Source organism: Pecten maximus, chromosome 6, assembly GCF_902652985.1.
Source record: "Pecten maximus chromosome 6, xPecMax1.1, whole genome shotgun sequence".
NCBI classification, from domain to species: Eukaryota; Metazoa; Mollusca; class Bivalvia; order Pectinida; family Pectinidae; genus Pecten; species Pecten maximus.
Window position 1 is genome coordinate 21976352 of NC_047020.1, and position 16445 is coordinate 21992796.

General features: G+C 36.4%; 1 protein-coding gene across 2 annotated transcripts in view; it reads right to left on the reverse strand.

The window, feature by feature from the left end:
• LOC117329246 (hornerin-like) overlaps positions 1-16445 on the reverse strand; it is a 158017-nt gene that overhangs the window by 19367 nt on the left and 122205 nt on the right. For both annotated transcript variants that reach the window (XM_033887092.1, XM_033887091.1), the window contains one exon: positions 9526-10341. In XM_033887092.1, coding sequence (XP_033742983.1) covers positions 9526-10341 — 816 coding nt within the window. The remainder of the gene's footprint in view (positions 1-9525; positions 10342-16445) is intronic.

A 16445-nucleotide genomic window follows, 5' to 3' on the forward strand; every position in this document is an offset into this window, starting at 1 on the left:
TTGGATCTGACCTGGTGTGGGGTATGATGATGGGGCTGGGGTTAGGGTGGTGAAGGGGAATGGTGGTGGGGTTAGGGTGGTAAAGGGGTATGGTGGTGGGGGATGGGGTTAGGGTGGTGAAGGGGTATGGTGGTGGGGGCTGGGGTTATAGGGTAGTGAAGGGGTGTGGTGGTGGGGTTAGGGTGGTGAAGGGGTATGGTGGTGGGGGCTGGGGTTAGGGTGGTGAAGGGGTATGGTGGTGGGGGCTGGGGTTAGAATCAGACTGACCTAGCTGGTTTAATAATGGGCTGGGGTTATAGAGTGGTGAATGGGTATGGTGAAGGGCTGGGGTTATAGAGAGGTGAATGGGTATGGTGAAGGGGCTGGAGTTATAGGATAGTGAAGGGGTATGGTGGTGGGGGCTGGGGTTATAGGGTGGTGTGGGGTATGGTGGTGGGGGCTGGGGTTATAGGGTGGTGTGGGGTATGGTGGTGGGGGCTGGGGTTATAGGGTGGTGTAGGGTATGGTGGTGGGGGCTGGGGTTATAGGGTTGTGAAGGGGTATGGTGGTGGGGTTAGGGTGGTGAAGGGGTATGGTGGTGGGGGCTGGGGTTAGAATCAGACTGACCTAGCTGGTATAATACTTGGCTGGGGTTAAGGTGGTTGGTTATTTACTACCTTGTTGGGTAGGTTATATAGGGTTAGATGGAATAGGGATGTCATAGGCCTGGGAGGGGTAAGGGGTATATCATCAGATAAAGAGATAAAGCTACCAAGGGTCGGATGGTATCTATACATCCAAAAGTATCTCATTAGGGTTGACAATGGTTAGAGCCTGAGGTCACTTTGTTTGAAAAACAGAAATAGAGTTAAATTTTGTGAAGGTCATTACAGAAAAGGATTATAATTAATATTTAGCTGTCGGTGTAATGTCTATCATCCCTCTAGTTTTGTCCAGATTTTATCTATGGGATGGGAGGAGTGTCTATATACAAATACCTTATCTATACCCATCATTCCTCATCAGAGCCAACTTTCAATCAACAGTCGTACCTGACCAGGACAAAGCCTAGAGGAATGTTAGGGACCCTCAGGTACATATCTCCTCCATCTCCCACGCTTACAACACATGAGCCAATATTCCCTCACCATTGCCAAGGTATACCCAGTATCTATCAACATCTTGTCAAACCTAGATTAATCATTGCAGCTGCTAATGTGTCTATATAGATGAATGGGACTTCTGCTGGCTATAATACAAGTTTAGCCTTGGCTGACCTTTATGGACTCAACAGCTAGAAAACTCAACACTGTCCAACATTACAATATTTTCATGCTACGAAACAGTTGTCATGGCAACAATTTTCTATTGTACTTTCAAAAAAATGCAATACTCAATCAGCCCCTCCATTCTAAAAACATTCCAAGATATCCAGTATAGAATGAAGTCCCAGTAAGGAATTACTGCCCCTTTATGAACACTATTTAACATTCCAGAGTCTTCATACTACAAAATAGCTGCCATAGCAACAACTTTCTAAAATGTTTTTTAAAAGATGCCGTACTAATAAAAACACCTGATTCAAAGATACTGATACTGAATCTCCAAATACTTCTTTGCAAAAAGATTTAAAACATAATTTTCGATACCAAACGACCTACCACTGTTTCACTCACAGCTGTCTATCACAGCCCATCAAAGGATATCTGTCCATAATAGCTTTAAAACCACTACCTCTTAAAAACCCACTTACAAGGGATCCAAAAGACATGGGAATTCCAAGGACTGTATCCTCAGTCATTACACCATTATATCAAAGATTTTTGTCATCACAAAAAGATATTTCACTTCCGAGAGACAGCATGCCAGTCATAGCACACATCACAGCTCAGATTAAAATCCATACTCCGGTGTTGTATTTACTGGGAAATCCCTGGTCTCCAATAAAGTCTATATCCGCTTCATTTTACATCTTGCACGAAACCCATAAAACCTAGAGTAATTCCAAATTGGAGCACATTCACATGTGAATAACTCCACTTCAAGCAGACTTTGGTCCAAAGGTCACAAGGCTCAAAGGGTCATGTAAGTACATGTCTAGCGGGTATGATGTCCAAATATGAATTTGCAAATAAATATTTCTGAACTATGAACAAGATTTCTATTTTTTGTAACACTAGATTTATATCTTTAATATTCTAAAATAGTCTGATATTATTATTTTTTTTAAATGGTCGTATATTAGTAGGGTGTGGTACAGAAATGTCACGCTGGCCCTGCATGAGCGACACAGCGACCAACGTGATATGTATTTTACCTGGTTCGTAGGTAGTCAATCTACCCATTGTCTCAATTCACCTCATAAACTGCCTTAAGTCACAAAATGACATTTAATTTCAATAAAAAAAATTGCAACATATTCAGAGTTTTACCTTCCCTTTGAGTAGCATAGAATATCAGCATTAAACTGCTAAAACGATAACAAATTTTCTGGTTTCTGTACCTTCTCCATCTGTTTCTGTAACATTATTTTGAGAACCAAAGGCAATGGAAGCAGCCTAGAAAACTTTCTATCTAATAAAACCCTGAGACTAGCGCCAAAATATGTATCTGAAAACTAACAAAGTATTTAAAGCATACCTTCAAAACCATTAAAATTATCCCGAAAGTTGTAGAAATCATAACATCACGAAGAAAACGTGGCCAAAACTGGATCGAAACATCTCCCCTCGAAAAAGCTAGCGTTGAGTATTCTGCACGTACTGGTTTGTGGTATAACTACGTAATTTGACATGTCGATGTCACAATACATAAAGGTTTGTGTAAGGGACTGTATGAGATACAAGTCTGGCTGTTTGTCAGTGTGCCATACAGATGTGGCAAAACTAACACACATATGTCGGGCATATATTATCAACTTGTGTTGCTGTCAGGTTCCGAAGGCCCATTGTCTACCATTATCTGATAAACAACAAATAGAACTGGACTACACACCACCCACACATAAAATACAAGTATCTGTGCAATAGAACTTTGTTCGATTTTTGACACATATCGATATATATTTCATAAGCAACCTGTACAACCAAATGGGTGTAGGGGCCGTCCAACAGATTTTTGTTTATTCTCTTCGATGGCTTTTTATCCTCAGAAATTATATGATTTCTTTCTTACATTAGAAAAAATATATATATCAAAGGGGGATAACTCTCTATAAATAAATATCTAAAAAATAAAACCCCACGCACACAAATAAAGGATAAAAATAGGTGCCAACATCGCTATCCAAGGTACTCTATCAGGAGTATGTGTCAAAACACAATTAACACTTTCATTATCAAAACAGAAGCAAAGATACAACTAATAGTAAAGAGACACCTCATTCATTTTAGCATTGCCTCCATCTTCGGATTAAAAACTGGTCTCTGATATAAAACAGCTGCTTTTTCTGAGTTTCAGTTAGCTATTTTATGGAATGGAGGACAAACTGTTTATGATATATAGGTAGCCAGTCAACTTATACGATGAACCACTTGCTAAGAAATTGAAATGCCAGTAAATTATCATCATATATTCAGAAATACTCCAGAAGTAAAACACCAAAACCTTATGCATTCCATTTTCTTCCATAGAAGGTATGAATGGTTTTTTACTATTAATCCTTTTTCACTGGGGGGAAAATTTCAGAGGCAAAAAATGAAGTGTCAGATATGGCCATATTTGGAAAAGACTTGATCATTACCATGGTAATTTAAAGCAACTATTCACTCTGAAACGGATCCTTAATACACAATCAAATCCAGTTTTGTATTCCGGTTCTTATCTATTCTTTAAAGAACTCTAATTGCTCACAATAAAGACACATAAAAGACCCAAGAATTGAATTCCTGAACATCTTTCAAAACCATCCAAGATGATGCCATGGATATATGCAACAGACTGTTGACACCAAACTCTCCAGTGAACGTAGGAGACAAACCTAATTAGCTCTCTCAAAGAAATCCATCGCTTGTCAATTTGGTTCCTAAATTCCTCCCTTTACAACACCTCTTACTTCTACACCCAAATATATGGCGACAATGATTACTATGGCGACAATGATTACTCTTTTCAGCTTAAAATCAATATACTTGTGGTAGTTGATTTGCTAAAACATACATGTTTGGTGGTCACTGCAGTAATCCACATATCTAAACATATACAGGTTCAGAAATCTTTTGCTCCATTTTTAACAATTTTGAATATATACCAAATGAAACGATGCTAAATCATACTGTACAAATAAAGCTAAATTTTCAACTAATGTACATTAATATTGACAGATATATTCAGTACAATTCTATAAACATTTAAAGGTTTTTGAAAAAATCAGTGCTGAAATCCGAAAGTGAAATCACATTTTGACCAAATTAATATCTGAAGTCCAAATAATTCTTGCATCCAAACTCCACAACAGTTTACCATCCAAGGAAAACTGTCTATCACATAATATAACCAAACATTTCCATCAACTTCAGGATCACATACAGAGAAATACTCCCAACAGGACCAGTCCCGTTAAATTGTACTGGAATGTATGTAAGCGGTTTACAAGTCTGGATACAAATGATAATCAGTTATCTCACTTATCTGTACACCAAAACCTCATCATGTTTGTTAAGGATCCCAACAATGAACCTGGTTATACAAGACTTTAGTACACAGAAAATTCACAGGGCCTCTAATGGGCAGGATATAACAAAGACATTTAAAATCTGTCCAATGGGCACCAGTTCAATCTAAACAAAACTACCAGTCATGTCAGAGAAGAGTCTACATTCTATAAATCCCAGTGGATATCAGGACATTTATCTGTGAATTGCTATCTAAATGAGTGTGCCATTTCGTAATTGCGGGTGATTTGTAAACAAAGGATGGTGGGTTGATATTGTTATATATGTATAACAGTTATCTTATACACGCCTCTAAATCCCTGATGGAAACCAGGCGCTTTTACACAACAGAGAGAGGAATACACTGATTTAGTCTCGAGAAAAAAACAGAGATGTCTATCTTAAAAAATTCTTATCTCCCTTTTCTGAAAGTGACCTCGTTCTTTAAATAAAATCATATGAGTTATCTCCCCTTTGATTGCCAACAAGCTTTCACCAAATGAATTCCATCTGGTAATATTTATCTTCTGGGTGTAGACTTGAAATATATATTTTTGCCTTTTTATTAGCATTATCTAAGAAGACACTGCTCATTTATATTACAAACTGTTATTGGTCAATGAAATGTTTTAATGTAAAACCTGAATTAAAACAACTATCCCTATACTTGGAGAGACAATTTTGTTGCATGGCTCTGACTCGGTTGCTGGTTTTTGGTTCACTGCAATGTCTACACCGTGTTATTGGGTGAGAAGAAATACTGATGTTTTTGTAAACATTTCCTTACACCAGATTCATCAAAGTTAGTAACAACAAAAACACAGTGAAATTTACACATGGTTCTTCTAAATTGAGATAAAAAAAATCCACAAGAAGAATTTATCATACAGCTTACTTTAATCTTAAAACTGGATTACTTTAATGGAAGCTGAACAGGCAATTATGAAGATTTTGCGAAGATTTCAAAGATTTTGAATCAGAATTGAAAATCTAGCAACAGTTGTTATATATAAACATAAATGCTTCAGAGGAGCTAACTCACTATTGTTGCTATGGATATTAGAAGTTACCATGACAACAAGGTTTTACCATAGATACACTTACTTTCATAGTAATACAACAATTTTCCCTCAATAAAACATGTTTTGAATATCAAACAAATATTTGCGAAATCCACATGGCTCAATACTTTAAGTATTTCACTCATGCATGAAAGTCTTCAGTTTCAAGACAAAGCTATTTGAAGTCCTGAATTATCAAATTATATATTTCCAATAAAGCTATACAGTGCAGTCTGTCCATACAGATTGAGCTTGTTCATATAACTCCCAAGTTGCTGCACCAATGCACATATGCCCAGGCACCGAGCACTAATATTAGACAATCATCAACTACAACCAGTCAGAGGCAATAGCTTTGTTTGAAGTATAAGTAAATCTAAAGAAAATTTCATAACAGAATTTCTGCAGATTACAAATACAATAAAAGTCTGGCTTCCAGGCAATTTCCATAATGTTTTGATGATAGGCTGTGGTAGCAAGTGCAAAAAGGTCATTACACTAGACAAAAGAGAACCTGTTATAGTTAACTAAGAACTAGATATCTGAATACTGGTTTAAATTATCCTTTGTAAGGATTTTTCTGGAGTATTGTCCTTTGGTTAACTATTCGTGGAGTATTGTCCTTTGGTTAACTATTCGTAGAGTATTGTCCTTTGGTTAACTATTAGTGGAGTATTGTTTTTTGGTTAACTATTTGTGGAGTGTTGTCCTTTGGTTAACTATTCGTGGAGTATTGTCCTTTGGTTAACTATTCGTGGAGTATTGTCATTTGGTTAACTATTCGTGGAGTATTGTCGTTTGGTTAACTCTTCGTGGAGTATTGTTCTTTGGTTAGCTGTTCGTAGAGTATTGTCCTTTGGTTAACTATTTGTGGAGTATTGTCCTTTGGTTAACTATTTGTGGAGTATTGTCCTTTGGTTAACTATTCGTGGAGTATTGTCCTTTGGTTAACTATTCGTGGAGTATTGTTCTTTAGTTAACTATTAGTGGAGTATTGTTTTTTGGTTAACTATTTGTGGAGTATTGTCCTTTGGTTAACTATTCGTGGAGTATTGTTCTTTGGTTAACTATTCGTGGAGTATTGTTATTTGGTTAACTATTCATGGAGTATTGTCCTTTGTTAACTATTCGTGGAGTATTGTCCTTTGGTTAACTATTCGTGGAGTATTGTCCTTTGGTTAACTATTCGTAGAGTATTGTCCTTTGTTTAACTATTCGTGGAGTATTGTCCTTTGGTTAACTATTCGTGGAGTATTGTCCTTTGGTTAACTATTCATGGAGTATTGATCTTTGGTTAACTATTTGTGGAGTACAGTGGACCCTCGATAATCCGAACACCTTCGTTCCCAGCCCAAACCGTCCGGATTACGAGTTTTCCGGACTACCGAATTTCGTCTACCAGGTCAAAAAAAAATTGTTGTGTAAGAGTTATCTCCCTTGATTATATACAATACGGGACGTTTTAATGACGTTTCATAAACACGTCTAATAGTCAGTCTTTTTAAAAAATAAATATACTTATGTTCTTGATATGATTCTTGTTTTCTTTTATTTTGTAGAAACTTGAAAAATAAACAATGTTTTTAAAAGAACATGTGAAGTGAAAGTTGTTTTATTTATAGCGGGCATATGTGACCTACAAACAACACACGTCCCAGAGGTTCACAAACGAGTAGAAATTACATACGTTAAATACCTGAAATGAAAGACCCACTATGTACAATGTACGTTTTTTTACGTAAATTATGAACCTGAAATGAAAGACCCGGTTTTTACAACTTACCAACAGTCTGTGTTTTTGTGGGGTTTTTTTTACTGTAAGTTAAAAACCTGAAATAAACGAACTGCTATGTACATTGTACGTTTGTTACGTAAATCAGAAACGTGAAATGAAAGACCCACTATGTACAACTTACCATTAGTCCATGCTTTTTTATATGATTTTTACGTAAGTATGAAGATACAATGAATAAGTTGCAATGTGTAGTTTGGTATGTTCACAGTCTTTATATAAGAAGTTATCGCATCACGTTACGCCCATTTATTCTGATTGGATAATAATAATAAAAACTATTCACAATATTGTGTGTTTTTAATCGTGTAAATAAAATTCAGACATACGCCACGTAATAATTAACATTAATTAATGTGGTGAATCGTAACTCACTTTGCTGTACCAGAAACTCCAAGCTACCTATTTAAAAGTACGCGACACCAGCGAGAACTACCCAAGCTGTCCGATAATTATTAAACCCGTATTCACTTAACAATGTGACACTTACTGAAGTAAATCAGCGGTATCTGACGACTTATTAGTGACTGGTCAAATAGATTATTGGGCGAAAAGAAAAGCAATGTACCGTTATAAAAACAGAGCTACATTGTAACACAGGTAAACACCCGGGGCTATGACCTGGCAGCGGTCGCTATGACTACGCACAGTGTCAAGCGATAGTCTGTACAGCTGTCGACACGGGTGACTTGCCCGACATTTTTCTCTCCTCGTGGTGAAAAAATCGTCCGGATTATCGGGGGAAATTTACTAATGAAAAGTACTTTCCGTTCCCAAAATGGGCTTCCGGAATCGGAAACCGAATTTCCGGACTGGTGAGTACAAATAACGTTACGGAAATCCGTTCCCGTGCTATTCCGTCCAGACTGCGAGTTTTCCGGACTATCGGCGTCCGGATTATCGCGGGTCCACTGTATTGTTCTTTAGTTAACTATTCGTGGAGTATTGTCCTTTGGTTAACTATTTATGGAGTATGTATTCGTGGAGTATTGTTCTTTGGTTAACTATTCGTGGAGTATTGTCATTTGGTTAACTATTTGTGGAGTATTGTCCTTTGGTTAACTATTTGTGGAGTATTGTCCTCTGGTTAACTATTCGTGGAGTATTGTTCTTTGGTTAACTATTAGTGGAGTATTGTTTTTTGGTTAACTATTTGTGGAGTATTGTTCTTTAGTTAACTATTCGTGGAGTATTGTTATTTGGTTAACTATTCGTGGAGTATTGTCATTTGGTTAACTATTCGTGGAGTATTGTCCTTTGGTTAACTATTCGTGGAGTATTGTTCTTTGGTTAACTATTCGTGGAGTATTGTCATTTGGTTAACTATTCGTGGAGTATTGTCCTTTAGTTAACTATTCGTGGAGTATTGTTATTTGGTTAACTATTTGTGGAGTATTGTTCTTTAGTTAACTATTTGTGGAGTATTGTTCTTTGGTTAACTATTCGTGGAGTATTGTCATTTGGTTAACTATTCGTGGAGTATTGTCATTTGGTTAACTATTCGTGGAGTATTGTCCTTTGGTTAACTATTCGTGGAGTATTGTTCTTTAGTTAACTATTCGTGGAGTATTGTTCTTTGGTTAACTATTCGTGGAGTATTGTTCTCTAGTTAACTATTCGTGGAGTGTTGTCCTTTGGTTCACTAACTATAGTATAATAAAGTGAGCATAGATGTACATTTTAAAAATTAATTTTGTGTGATGCTGAGTTTTGACAGGTTGTTAAAGTAACAAAGGTGTATGGTAGCCACCTGAATTTGGATATGGTCAGTTTTTGATAATGATAACAATTAAGGCCAGAAAACATAATATATGTCTGTTAGCTATGATATTCCTGGATAATTAGGATGAGAAAGGAAGCAAAAACATTTTTTTGTCTTTTTTTAGTTCTGAAAGTCATTATAAATCATAAATATTAATAATTAATTAATTAATAATCTTACACAAAATGCTATAATTTGACCACAAATCAAAGTAGGTACCAAACAGGGTACAGAATGTAATTATATTGTCTGGCCTATATATGGTGATCATCAACTTACCTGTCATCTTCAAGTGACGATTCTCCTGAAGGGGCCAGGACCTCTGGTGGGGGCGCCGGAAGGTCAAGGTTTTGAATGGCTGCCAAGTCCTCTGGATTTTTAATAGGTGTTGGAGGAGGTGGCAGCTCCGGACTACAGAGTTGCATTGGTGGAGAATAATTTTGACTAGAAGCTGTTTGGGGGATATTGGGATTGTCTTTTGGAGGGGTCACATGCAGGGGCAAAGACACAGGGGTCGAAATGTGGGACACAGATGACCTTGGTGACGACTGTTGCACAGGACTTGCATGACTACTCGTCATCATGTAATTGGGAGATGAGGCCTGTGATGTTAGTACATGATTGCTAGTAGAAGCATAGGTCATTTGATGAGGTGGAATGCCACCAATTAAAGATGCTAGTGATGACCCTGTTGTTGGGGGTGTGGCCTCCTGTGGCTCCAATGACGAGCGTTTCTGTGACTGTGAACAGTGTGTTATAGGTCTTGAGGAAACTACACTCATTGCCGTGGGTTTCAAGTTCTGTTGTTCGGAAAGCCTCCTGTACTGTTTCCGGAGTTGCTCAGCATAGTTCTCCGGAGAATTCTCCCTGGGTTTCCGTGCCTGTATATCTGAAGCACCACGTTGTAGTGGTTCCATGTAACCACTTGTCCTTGACCCATGACTACTTGTCTCCAATTGACTGGTGGAGTTGTGGCGGTAGTTCCTTGGGGGCAGGGCTGGGGGTTTGTCATCCTCCACAGGGGGTGGTGGTGGAGGACGTCTGTACCCAACATTTGCATAATCCAGATTGCTACTGGACAGGGAGCCTCCAGAGCTGTAAGTATACAAATGAAACCCAGGTAAACAAACAGGTTTTACAAACAAAATAATTATGTCATTCCTATGTCACTAAAACATTTTGTAACATATACAACACCTATTGTAATTTAGAAACCATCCTTTTGTTTTGCTTATCTATTGTAGATATTGTCACTTTTATTTTGGAAATTTATACTATACATCCCAAGTCAGCTTGTGTACCTGTCTCCTACAAACTCAATGCAGGCCATGCATCAACTTCATAAGAAGACAACAAGAGTTACCTCCCTTATATCAAGAGGAAAATCTATCACTACCAGGACCTTCGCAGTAAATCTGAGGTGTAATGCTCCAATCGATGTATAATTCACTTCATAAACATTCTTTGGAAAAGTCAGTCAAGCTTTCTATTATTTTAATCAGAAAGTAAAAATCTAATTTCCTTCCAAAAAATTAATCTACGACCAGTTTCATCAAGATAACATAGTGGATTAGATTTCTGAAAATTTATACCCTGGAGACAGGGGTTTGTAATAGGAAGAAGACCGACACATTCATTCTCCCCTAAATGTAAATTCCAGAATAGGGTTTTTATTTCCTTGCAATCACATCAGTCAAAATATTTGATAGAGATCCTGACATGGTCGCTCGCCTCCCCTTAATCACCAATTTGTAACACCTCCGGCAATCGGAACGAGAAACACAATTTGGTGACAATTCCACATGGATTGTCCTTTAATGACATGGCATGAGTCAGTGTTTTGTGAGACGGCCAACACTGTTGCTCATTTTGGAGGGAAATTTTGCCCAAATGAGGTTATAGGAGACTAGATATCATACACTGTAACTGATTAAAACGAGTATGACGATACCACGGACAGCTCAGACAAACTTGAGTCATATAAACCAGTATCAATATTGGAACGATACCACGGACAGCTCAGACAAACTTGACATATAAACCAGTATCAATATTGGAAAATTCCTGATTATCTACTTTCTTCAGCACCACCTTCTAAAACAAGTACATGTACTCATTGTAGTTAGTTCACATTCAAAATCAGGAAATGTAAATATTACAGAAAATACCACAGAATTATAATCACCTGTTATTAATTGTCGCATATTCTCTAAAATTAATTATTAAAATGTTTGATAAAACAAGATGAAAGGAAATTTCACCCTCAGTCAAGCACTGTTCTACTGAACTGTTTACCAAGCTAAATTTCTATTTAACAAGGACATGTAAAATTAATGTATTAGCATATACATACAAACTAATTAATCAATACTCAAGACAATAACATTTTCACTCAGTCCTGAATGTCCATATATTACCTTATTAGTATTCCGATCATATTGTTGACCATAGCTAGGAGATATTAATCCACATACTGCCACACGATAATTACCAAGTTCACTGGTCTATATAATTCTTTATGCTGTATATTGGACACCTAACAGTGATCTTTTAAGTAAATACTGTCGCGTACAGACTCTCCTTACAATGTTAAACTGTTACATTGTGATAGTACAGGCTATATCAAACAAAACATAGAAATCCCCAGACAGTTAATGTCTAAAAATACCATCCTACCTAAACTTGATGATGTCATTAGTCGGGACAGATGTTTGTACGTAGGTAAGTTACACAAGAGTGGTCACTTTAACAGGTAAGTAGAGAGTAAGGAAATCCTATGGTCACTCAACCATTGTTCTGTGACAGACGATGACATCAGTATATATAAGTAAGAGATGACAGAACTACGTCATACAGTCCCGTAAAAAAGTCCACCGATATGTACACCTGTATACTGTTTTACTCAGCGTTGGATTCCGGTTGATGACCTCATCTTCATTTAACAAATCTTTCATTTTATAAATATCTACATGAAATCATATCTTACAAATTACTGCATTTTGAAAAGGGTCTTAGAAAAAGAATATTCATATCTGTCTACAAAACTAACCTTTATTGCATACGAACCTGTATATAAATGTCACCTGTCTATAAAGGCCACTTTTCTCTGCTCCCTTAAGTGACCTTTATAGACAGGTTTGACTTCTATATACTAGTATCAAAGGGTAAATATTCTGGTCTGTGGCCACCGGAAATGAACTTTTTAATAATTAATGAAGTTCATTTCTCGGAGAGTTGAATGAACAATCACATGAGTATGTATACTGACAAGCTGTCACGCAATAGATTCCACAACAAAATGTCAAGAATTCAGTCTTGAGAACGATTCATCCATCTTACTCATGTTTATAATCAACAGTGCCTCGTTAACAATATACAACACTACAATATTGACAGGATTGATTAAGTAATCAATGAATTCCGAAGGTGTTACAACACACTATAAGAATATTCCCAGGCAGGTATGGAAATGGCCGACTATAGACAGATTTATCCTTAAAGTAAACAGACTAAGTCCTGTGTACAGTCAGTGTTTTATAAACATATCTTAAAATATCTTCAGAATGCTAGGGAAAAAATAAAGGAGAAATTTGACCTACTTATCGTTAAAAGCCAAGTGAAGTATGTATTTGCCTGAAGAAATTAGGTCAGTTTAGTAGGTTAACTGAACATACCTGTCCTCCAGCAAATTCTAGTCTGTCTGTCCCAACACCAAGTACTGTAAATTTACTACCTTTGTAAATCAACAAATAGGTCTTATTCGTACCTGGAACCTGTCTGAGAACGGCAAACGCTGTAGAGCACTGGTAAAACATATATACCTCAAAACTACTGGTACCTCTCACCTGTCTCAGAACGGCAAATGCTGTACAGCACTGGTGAAGCGTATATATATATACCTCAAAACTACTTACTTCCTATTTAAAGAAACTGTAATTATATTGTTAATCACTCTAAAATTGACTCTAGCAATAAATCTGTTCTTTTAGATATTTCCCAGCTGAAGATGTCAAAGCCATCTTTCTCTGTTGGAACCAAACCAATTATCTTCCTTTCTTTATCTGTTGAGCATACTACCCAAAATTACCACCATACCACTGTGTTGGAAACAAAACTCTCCCATTTCAAGACCACCAGCCAAAACCATCAAAATAGCAAAACTTGGCATTGATTTCAATAGCCTATGTCACTCCTGAGCCAACACCTATAAATATACATTATGATCTGTGAGTGTGGTATTCCTATAACGAAATCAAGAATACCCCTACCTCATCGTCCACTAATTTATATTTGGAGGATTCAGAAAAGTTCTGATTTTCTCCATGTGGTCTTGATTTCCACCTAAACATATGACATCTTGGAATGTTTAATTATTTTATCCTATTGACAACAAGCATTAGAAATATTGGACTCGAACCACAGTTCGCTTAGGTGAAAGACAAGTGTGTTACCACCTTGCCACCAGACCACATCAAAATATAAATATTTAGAAATATTGTGAATTAATGATCAATGAATCTATTATGAAAGGAAATTTAGTTATTAACACTAAAGGTATACAGAAAGTCAACTTGTAAGTAAGATTTCTGTAAACTCTCTCTATAAGCTCAGACAATCTACCAGATACAATCCTTCTATCCCATTAAAGCACAATTAATCTTAAGACCAATTTCACGTTTTTGTTGGATATCGTCACAGGAAACAGCAATAGAAAGAGATCTGTGAACACTTAGTACATCCTTATCAGCTCAAGTGAATCTTTGTATCATTAGGACAACACTATCACGTTTTCTTCACTCTTATCCCGAGTGTTTCCGATGGCCTATATCTCAACCGTGAGAGATCCGAGTCTTTCCGACACTCCTGAGTCCTATATCACTGGTATGATATACAGATATACCTTATTAATAGAATTGGCATCCTTCCAAAATATCTATAACGGGTGAAATATTGCACAAAAATACAAAGGCAAAATAATTGGATACTCCCTTCGTCATTCTTAATTGTCTACAAAACATCTGAAATATCTGGAAAACTAAACAATACTTTAACTGTGATAGATACTCCTGGTAAAGTCAGAGAAAATCTTCCTGTTTCACTAACTGGATATGAATGGCAGCACATTACATTGTAAATATACAAAAAGCAACAAACTTCCTAATACATTAAGGTATGGCCGCTATGCTAATTAGTTATCAAGTATGGACAAAGATCAGGCTGAAATAACACCACAAGATGACTGCCACCATTTTTATCTATATCCCAATCATGTACAAAATTGTGTCTGCCCAAATAACTTCCATATGGTTCAATCTTTTACTTGCTTTTCAGAAACTTTTTGGAAAAGACTTTTCAAGTTATTCATGAAACAAGTTCTTTGTAATACTAGCTGATTATGTACATAGAAAACGTGTTTGTTTACAACATACATTTGTACATAATGTTCAGCCCATCAGCATAGCAAGACAAATAACAGTGGACACATTGTTACTCCTTGGTCCACACCCATGTGAAATATTAAAATCAATATGCATCTGTAATTTCTCTGCATATCCGAGTTTTGAATTCACACAATAGCCATATTGTCATCATGAAAGTCCCATCAAGTGACATTTTGATAAAATCAATTCGTCTCCAGGTATTGTGCTGATGGGCCTCTATGTAAAATAATCTCAAATTTGTTCAACCGAGCATAAGACCACTTAACAACTCTATAGCAATCTTCAGCAGGTGCTACCAAACATATTGTTTTTCTACTGTTTACTGGATCTGGATGTATTCCACAAAGCAACAGTATCCATAAATCTCCAGCGGAAAAAATCTTTTTGAAAAAGATTCCCCAGCGATCTTCCAGACTATTAAGTGTCAAAAGATTCATCAATTTCAAATTATAATAATGTTCACTAAAGATTTGTCTGTGTGTATTGTATATACAGGGGTGAATTTCCTTCCATTAATCTACAATTAGGAAATATTTTTGGTGAGGAAAAGCTGACCTCATATGACCTTATCATCCATACCTGAAGGAAAGTGAGACCAAGATATGTTTCTGACCATAAATATAGCCCCAAGCTAATCCAATCGTTAGGGAAGTTCACAAACCTTATTACTCATCTACTAGGCCTTTCAGATATATGTGTATACCAAAGTTTTACTTTGTACATTAACCTTGAGTGAAATCCTTCCAATATTGTATAGTAAGTACGCAGAGATTTGGTGACATTGTAGGTCTTAAAATAAAGGGATCCATTCAATTTTAAACTGACGTTTTACAATATCTATAGAAATCTAATACCTACCAGAAATCAATCATCATAACAAGACATCTGTACCATCCGGATGAAATTTTAAACAATCCGCATACGGAAGAACTTGTACATTCCACTGCAGGTGAATGAAGTAAACACAATACCATGTGACCATTTCACAGGTAAAACCGTCACATGAACACTTCCATAAAAGTCCTTGTACGATTGACTGAAGGAACAGATTAGTCGCTGAAGAAGGTTATTTAAAGACGGATATAACGTCTAAACATTTATAATCCTTCAATGACGAAAACAGGCTTATAACACTTCTTTCTCTATCAATAATGCAATACTTCTTTGTGAGAAACACAATACAATTTTGAACAACCGCCAAATTTGGTGAGGATGACCTAACTTGTATCTGTTATAAGGTATAGTTCTGGTCTCTGTTTACATACACAATGGGCTAACACGCGACACAAATATTTGACATCATTTCCTTTTTTAATACAAACTTAAATTTCGTCACATACTGTTAAAATTATGGCCCTGGAGACAAACGGTGTCGGCGTGTATGAAGGTAATTTTAGGCCTCTGTCTGATAACGGATCAATTTGGCCTCAAATATTTACAGTGGTTTTGGAAAATCCTCGATGTTAAGATTCCTTTCAGCCCCGTACTATATTTAATGAACTAGTAAAATACTTATTAAATGAAGTCATACCATACATATTTCATTGATCAGCATATTATCTGTGTCAAATCAAAGTTTGATATACTTATTATATATACACCAAATATATATTATATATATAAACCATACAGCGGCAATGTTTTATGCTAAATATCTGGACTGATCGATAAAATCAATGTTAAATAGGTGTTGATAAGCTGTGGAATTTCAATTATAGGAAACAAGACACCACAAGGCTAATTTAGTGTATACAATGA